At 40.0% G+C, this 7,813-nt stretch overlaps 1 protein-coding gene across 2 annotated transcripts in view; it reads right to left on the bottom strand.

Moving 5' to 3' along the window:
* Positions 1-2,087: 2,087 nt before the first annotated feature.
* GLP2R (glucagon like peptide 2 receptor) overlaps positions 2,088-7,813 on the bottom strand; it is a 36,216-nt gene continuing 30,490 nt past the window's right edge. For both annotated transcript variants that reach the window (XM_028717079.2, XM_077924260.1), the window contains 3 exons: positions 6,528-6,666; positions 5,163-5,204; positions 2,088-3,809 (listed from right to left, as the gene is read on the bottom strand). In XM_028717079.2, the coding sequence (XP_028572912.2) occupies positions 3,471-3,809; positions 5,163-5,204; positions 6,528-6,666 (520 nt within the window). In that variant the 3' untranslated portion in view covers positions 2,088-3,470. The remainder of the gene's footprint in view (positions 3,810-5,162; positions 5,205-6,527; positions 6,667-7,813) is intronic.

The raw sequence follows: 7,813 nt of genomic DNA, 5'->3' as shown, positions 1-7,813 counted from the left end.
AGACTTGTGAGGTCAGTGACCCTGAGTCCAGTTCTCGTATTATTCCCTTCTATGGATTATGTTTCAATATTCTACAAGATAATAATCTGGTGCTACAGCCTGTAACTGAATAGCTAAACCCTTCTAATGCCATTTTATTACTTTTCCTAAAGGTGGGCAACTGTCTCACCTCTACCTCCACAGATTCCAAACCCCCACACAAAATACCTCCCAACACAATGCCTGGAGGCATTTACTTTTAAAGTCCCTGTTGGTTTTTGTTACGTAAAAGAAAATGGTAAAAGATGTATATAAGAGGCTGTGAAGATAAAACCTTTTATATATATATTTGAGAGAACTATCTTCTAACAAAAATAAGTAACTTGCATCAGCATCCATAATAGAAGAATGGGCAGTAGCCAATATAACACCAATTTTTTAAAAGGTTTCCAGGAAATTTAAAGCTCTTAGCTTACATCTGAGGAAAACTGGTGGAAAGCATGATTCAATATAAAATCATCAAGCATATAGAATAGGAAGTCCTGCTGAAGAAGAATCAAAATGGCCTCTCCAAAGTAAGTCCTGTCTCACAAACCTTTTAAAGTTCTTCAAGACTTTGGTATACTTATACAAGTGTCTGGTATAAATTGTGCACTTAGACTTTTAAAAAGCTTTTAGTAAAGTTCCTCTCACCAAAGATTCCTTAGTAAGCTTAGCAGTCATGATTAGTTTGAAGAGAGCTAAATCATCGGGCCAGGTTAGTACAACGCCACATCAAGTCATTAGCATGGTTCATCAGCAAAACGAGCAGAGAGGAGCAAAGTGGTTGCAATCTCTTTTCTGGGAGACTTCACGCTTGCACATTCATGCTAAACCATGACTTGGCTTAATGTAACATGTGAACCAGACCTAAATCCGTAAGATTGTTTTGAAGTCATAAACTTTGATACCTGATACAGAACTTGGCATTCAACTTTCATTTTTAAAAAATAAAGTTTCCACCCCTTGGATGTACGGAAAAACTTTCTTGGTTTCAATGTTTCAATGTTTTCATCTTAACATAAGAATTGATTCCATCTTTACCTATTCTGTCTCTCTCAGGTGATAATTAAAGCACATTGCAACCTTCATGTCTACACAGAGTAATAAGTAATAGTCCATTGGGTAATATTACTGCCTGCCTATTTAGTGTGTTCTTACAAAAGCTGTGTGCCAGAGGGCTTTGTGTACAAACCACTCATTCCCTCCTAGAGTAAAAGGAAAAGTTTTGCTTATTATCTGGGGAGTTGTCTGACCAGCATAATGATATGGAACAGGGACGTGCTGGGCATTCTCCAACTTCCTTTGTGTAAACATTAATTCAGCACGTCAACAGAGCGATGAATCCCAGAGTGCTCAGGCTGGTCTCAGAGGAACTGCTGTTTTCTAGCATGTAGGCTGCATAAGTGTAAGTGCAATTATATGGAAAGAAGTTCCATTAATTTCAGTAGGATCTGAGTATAACTTTCCCTGGATTGCATCCAGCAGTGTTTGCAACTGGGTGGCCATTTTAGGTTCATCTCATTCAATGACACAGTGTTATTCCCTACCAAGACGTGGTCCTTGTTAGAGACTAGGAAAGAACATTAAAGACAGGTTAAGACAGCTGAAATTTTGTTTTAAAAAGAGCTAACTTTGCAGTATAAAGGGCATGGTCTTTGTGTCAATGGAATCCTACAAAACATTTGAAAACACAGAACATCTTAAAAGGAAATAATAGCAACCCTCATACAAGAAATCTGGATACGTACCATAAAATATACTTTGAAAGACGACTGGTCTTAAAAGAATTGCACAAATGGCTGCAAAAATCCACTGTCAAGAAGCACAGTCAAGAATGAATGGCATTTTACCAAGCCACGTTATTGTTCTCAAGGATATGGACAGTATATCAACCAGGTTTCTTGAATGATAGCTTTAGTTGATCTATAACTTGCTTGATAAGGTCCTGGAGTTTTATTTACTTCAGGATTATTATTATTTACATATATATTTTGGAAAATGGCTCATCTCTATAGGTGTGGCCACCTCCTCAGACTCAGCAGGAAGGATTGCAGAGAAGTTATGTATGGATTTGATCAATGATTTTTAAAAATATACTTGTACACTGCTTAGAAGTCATTGTACATCAAGCAGCACATAAATTAAGAACTAATTACACGTGACAAAACCAGCCTTTGGATTTCACAGTGGGTACAATATATAAGGAAGGAAAACAATTCGGCAGCTTCCCATTTGTGAAAATACATGTAAGATCAACAGCTTGTGAAATAAAAATGACAACAGGTAACACAGCAGGCCTGGAGCTGTGCGGGTACATAGCTTAGCAGTTGCTTGTGATTTCAAGACGGTGTGAAGCAGCTTCTGGTGGACCTAGGGTTACCCATATTTTCTCCTCCATGGGGAGAAAAGCAGCTTGGTAGAATTCTGAGGAAAGGCCTGGCTGGTAGTAAAAGGAGGAAGCAAACCACCCATTTGGTCCTCCACCTCACTCCCCAGGCTGCTGCTGCTTAAATAAAAATGCTATATTGAAAAAATGTTACATGGATCTGGTTGCAAATTCTAGCTTGGCCCTTTTCTGCTTGCTTACCTATTCACTTGTTCTCTTATTAACTCATCCTAAATTTGTAAAACACACCATACTGTCTGGCTGTTTGACAAATAGATGCATTTGGGTAATGTTGCCCCCGCCTCCCTCCCATTCCCCCCCCCCAATCTGGTGACTTTGAAGCTTCTCAGATTTTTCATCTCCAGTCATATCAGTTTTCTCCCTGTTAAGAGGCGGTATAAAGATGTTTAAAATAAATTTGCAAAGTGGAAGTAATAATGACTCCTTTTGCAGGTCTGTTGGTAGGATAATGGAAGAAAGAACCACAACTTTGTATATTACATGTATTAAAAGATGCATTAGCGGCTGTGCCCTAAAAACAAGTCCGTTCAGCATTTCATAATTTTTACAGCAAAGCTTGGAAAATGTGCTTATAAATATATACAATCCCACACGTTCCTAAATGTCAATCCTGTTCATTTAGTCATTGTTGGAATTCAGCTTCTTGTTTAACAGTATCACAAAAGCAATGGTTGTCCTTTCTGAGATGCTGCAGAGCAATCCCATGGGATCAGATTGATGGCTCCAATAGTGGCGGTCAATGTTGGGAAACCTAAGAGAAACAGCAGGCTCTTTCAAGGTGCTCAGTCTATTCCTTTTATTCCTGATTTTATATCTGGTTCTGGACCAAGGAGAAGCCATTTTCATGCAGTTACCAGGCTTGGCTGGCTTTAATTTTGGCGGGGGGGGGGGGGGAAATTACCTGGGAAGAGTCAACCTGGAGGAAAATGCTAAGAAGCTATTTTCACCATCTTTTTCTTTCATGGGCTCCTCCCCCCCCCTACTTCCAGCGGTTCCCACATGGCACATGATGCAAGATCCCTCATTGATCTAATCAGGTATCTCAGTTTTTACTTTTGTTACAAATCGAAATCTCGCTTTCTTCGAAGACTTCTTCGGTCGTCTCCCCCATTGTGACTTCTCCTTCACTGCTGTCTGAGAGGCTTGCTCTGGGAATATGCTTTAATGCAAAGCTAAGCTCCACTTTGCCGCCTGTCCTCTGCTTTGCCACTTGTGTGCTCTGAGGCTGAGTCACCTCCAGGGAGAAGCAATTATTGTTCGAATGCTCTTTCTTGGAACATCTCCCCAGGTGCTTGATGTTCTTTCCGAGAAAGCACGGCATGCAGACAAAGGGGGATGCCAGCAAGAAATGGGACCACTTCTTGCGCAGTTCAGCTTTTACCTGGAAAAGGAAGGAAAGCAAACAGAGCAGTTGAGATGGATTGCAGCATGTAGTATAGATGCTTCCTTGACCTGTCCTAGGGCTTCTGTCCTTTCAGATAAGCCTGGAACTTCTTAGTTCAGGTATGCTGTGGCTAGGTTACCCTACAGCAAGAGCAGGGAGTCTTTGGGTCTTCAGGTATTGCAGAACTCCAACTCCCATCAGCCCAAGCAAGCATGGCAAATGGCCAGGGATGGTGGAAGTTAGAGTTCATTCCCCACACCTACCCAACAGGCAGAAGTCCTGACTGCTTGAGTAATTACAAGTAAAATATACTCAGACCTGCAGCACAAAATACAATCTTAGGCCTCTCTGCAGTGTTTAGCACAGTACACCTGCTCCTAATGCCCCTTTCAAGAGGTCCTGATCTACTTTACACCTTTCCCCCTTACTGTCCCAGTATGTTCCCACAGAACTCTGTGTGCACTTTATACAGAGAACAGGTTTCTCATTGATGTTATCACAATACAGTGGTACCTTGGGTTACAGACGCTTCAGGTTACAGACTCTGCTAACCCAGAAATAGTACCTCGGGTTAAGAACTTTGCTTCAGGATGAGAACAGAAATCGTGTGGCGGCAGCGGGAGGCCCCATTAGCTAAAGTGGTGCTTCAGAGGTTAAGAACAGTTTCAGGTTAAGAACGGACCTCCAGAACAAATTAAGTACGTAACCAGAGGTACCACTGTACTTGGACAGCGTACACAGACACTTACGAATAGTTGCTATTTAAATGACTTCAGCATGTTTTTCACAGTGCAGTAGCTGAATATTGCGAATATCACTCTGTTTATGCTGCTGCCTCCCATTCTCCACATATCTTTCTGCCATTCTTTCTTCCTACCAGTTTCTGCTCCCTGCCCTCAGTGAAAAGGGGAGGAGAACACTTCCTAGAGAATGAACACCTTCATGTTCCCCCTTCCATTTGGGCTCAGCTGTACTCCAATCTGTTGCACATCAGGACTGCTTGGTGCCCCTCCTCATAATTAGAGGCGCAAGGGCAGCATCCTGGCCTTTTGCTTGGCATGCATGGGCAGCTTATTGCAAGTTGATCTGTTTACAAGTAGGTACCCTATATTGCTGTTTCAAGGAGCAAGCTGAAAGGGGTCGTGTTCCTTGCATGGTATCTCCAACTACTGCAAGGAAGACAACGGAAAACTGAATAACTCTTCAATATATACTAACTGATATAAAATGCCAGGTGACCACCAAGAACGCCACACAGGACTAAGTGCAAGCTGCACCAGTCAGTCTGTTCTGCAACATCTTCCAAGAGAAACAAGTGGTTAGAAATGAAGGCCAAGAAGGATATTTTACCTCTCCATTAGAAAAACAGTATAAAAGTGCTACAAAGAAACCCTGGAAGGGAAAAGAGAGAGAAGGTAAATTAGATTTGGATGAAATTTGCCAAGGTACAATTCAACTACAAGCTTATGCAATCACAGAATATTGTTCCTAGAAAACACCTGAAACCTGAGTCATCATGCTGCTAAATTGAACATTAACACAACTAACTTCCCCTTACTCAAAAATCACCTTTATCTCTCAGGTATCATGTGATGAGGCACCAGTACCCAAAACTCTGTTTTATTTTTCTTAGAACAATTTTGCTCGAGGAAATGTCAGGCTTGCAATTTTAAACCACGAAATATATCACTTTGACCTAATCTGTGCATTTCGCATTAGGTTGTGCAGGAAATATTGCAACTGAAGTTTAGGGCAAAATTAGACGTATAGCTTGTGAACTTAACCCTCCCAAGGATGTGATTGTGAGACCTTGTAAGAGCAGTATCAAATTTAGCCAGTTTCCCAAAAGCTCAGTAGCTGACCCCCCAACCCCACTTAGTATTGACATGCTAAAAAAGTAGTAATGCAAGAAACATGCATATTGGACTGATATACATCTGACTTCTTGCACCTGGTTCCTGCTGGCAAGAATTTAAGGACATCTAAGACTCAAAGCATTTCTCCTCAGATTTATATATGAAGATTGAAAGACACTGCATAATTTCCCATTTAAAAAACAGACCTAATGGCAACTCTTTACTTAGTCCAAATGTCTCATTCTTTGGGACCAACAAATCCCCAAGCAAATCTGAATTTGTATTTAATAGTTAATGAACTAGCTGCAAAGTTCTTTATTGCATTTGTAGAATAGTTCAGAATATGGTATGCCACATGTCTTAAGAGTGATGATCATTTTAAATTTCTAATACTTGCTATTCTGAAAGTTGTTTCCTGAATTTCCTCAGCTAACTCATCAAATTACATAGTCTGTTCCCCGAATTTTCCAGCATTTGTTTGCAAACCCTTACCAGCTATTTATATTCAAGAACATTTTCCACAGAGTTCTTCTTGAGAACCATTTGTCAAAGAGTGCTCCCTCCCTCCCTCATTCGCTAATATGTCCAGCAACCATGGTTTACCGATGTGACTCTAGATGTCTAAGAGTTATATGCAAGCAATTTGGAACTTTCTCAGGTAAATAAGCATTATATTATAATAGTTGCAATATTCAACCCTATGTTGTCTTTTTCTTTGAAGATTTTTTGCTCTCTGCTCTATCTATGGTTTTAGTATGAAGATTATTATTTCTTTTCTTTTCATCATATATATTCATTAATGCCCTTTGTTTATTAATTAGTGGTAATAAATAATGTCCCTTCCAGCACAAGAACTTACTTGGAAGGAGCCCAGGGTCAGCTGAATGAAGACTTTTATGTGCCTGGAAAGACCATCAATTCTTTCATCCACAATGAAGTTAAAGACAATCTCGTGAATCCCAAGCAATGGTATTAGCACAAGGGTTGATCTTGCCAGTCTAAAAATAAAAATAACCATAAGAATGAATTCAATCCTAGAGATAAACTGCATCAAGAAATCTCAATGGAATCATGATATTATCCACTCACCTCCATTTGTTTGGTGCTAGCATCAGAATGATCAAACCTCATACATAGATATTGATATATTAATGCAGGGGTGGTGAATCTGTGGTCCTACCAATTTTGTTTGTCTGCCATCAATCCCAGCCAGTATGGTCAATTGTCAGGGATTATGGAAAAACAACATGTGGAAGGCCAGTTCCCCCACCCCTGTGATTAAGGATATATTTAAGGATTTTAGTCAAACCTCCAGCAACATGAAATTGTTGAATTACAATTTTATCAAGAAGTTCAATGTTGTCACTTGTGGACTGAATTGGAACAAAGGCTTTTTAACTGTACTATGTATTACCACTAACTATGATAGACTGTACTTTGCCGAATTTCATTTCCTTCTGACTTCACTGCTTACAGCCCCTGCCCTCCAAACATGTAGATAAGTACCTGTAACTCAGGATAACACTTCATTCTTCTGAAGAAGCAGATTGTTATCCATAAAATCTTATGTCATAGTAAACTAACTTTAAGGTGTCATTAGCCTTAACCTTTTCACCTTCTCCCTGACATATTAATTTTATGGGCATAAGTATGTTGCAGTTGTTTTGGAGATGACAATTCACCTGAAGTGGTACAGCCCAGACACAGATTTATTGTCTTAGTGAGTTTACCATTATTAAACAAACTAGGCGCTTATCAGCCTTTTGTTTCTTCAGTGACCAACCCCAGCAAGCCACTGCCAGGCTGGGCTCATAAGAAAGCTAGTTGGTATTGTTTCCAGCCCTTGCTAAAGTCATGAATTGATGAGTTTTCTCAAATTCTAACCCTTCACTGATTGTAGAGATTATGAAGGGGCTGCCTCCCAACTCATAACAATAGACACATGCTCTCTGACTACTAGTGAAACTTTGTAAGTAAAATATTCACCTATGTGCAAAAAAAAACACATGACTGTGATATATTCTAGCCTAAGTATGTTCATGGTGAATGCTTGCTTAAAGGTGGGTGAGGCTGCCCATGGTAAGATGTAACCAAGCATAAAAGTGCCTATTGCAATCAGCCATTGTGCAACTCTGCCAAGATAGT

Source organism: Podarcis muralis, chromosome 2, assembly GCF_964188315.1.
Source record: "Podarcis muralis chromosome 2, rPodMur119.hap1.1, whole genome shotgun sequence".
NCBI lineage: Eukaryota > Metazoa > Chordata > Lepidosauria > Squamata > Lacertidae > Podarcis > Podarcis muralis.
This window is presented reverse-complemented; position numbering and strand designations above follow the sequence as displayed.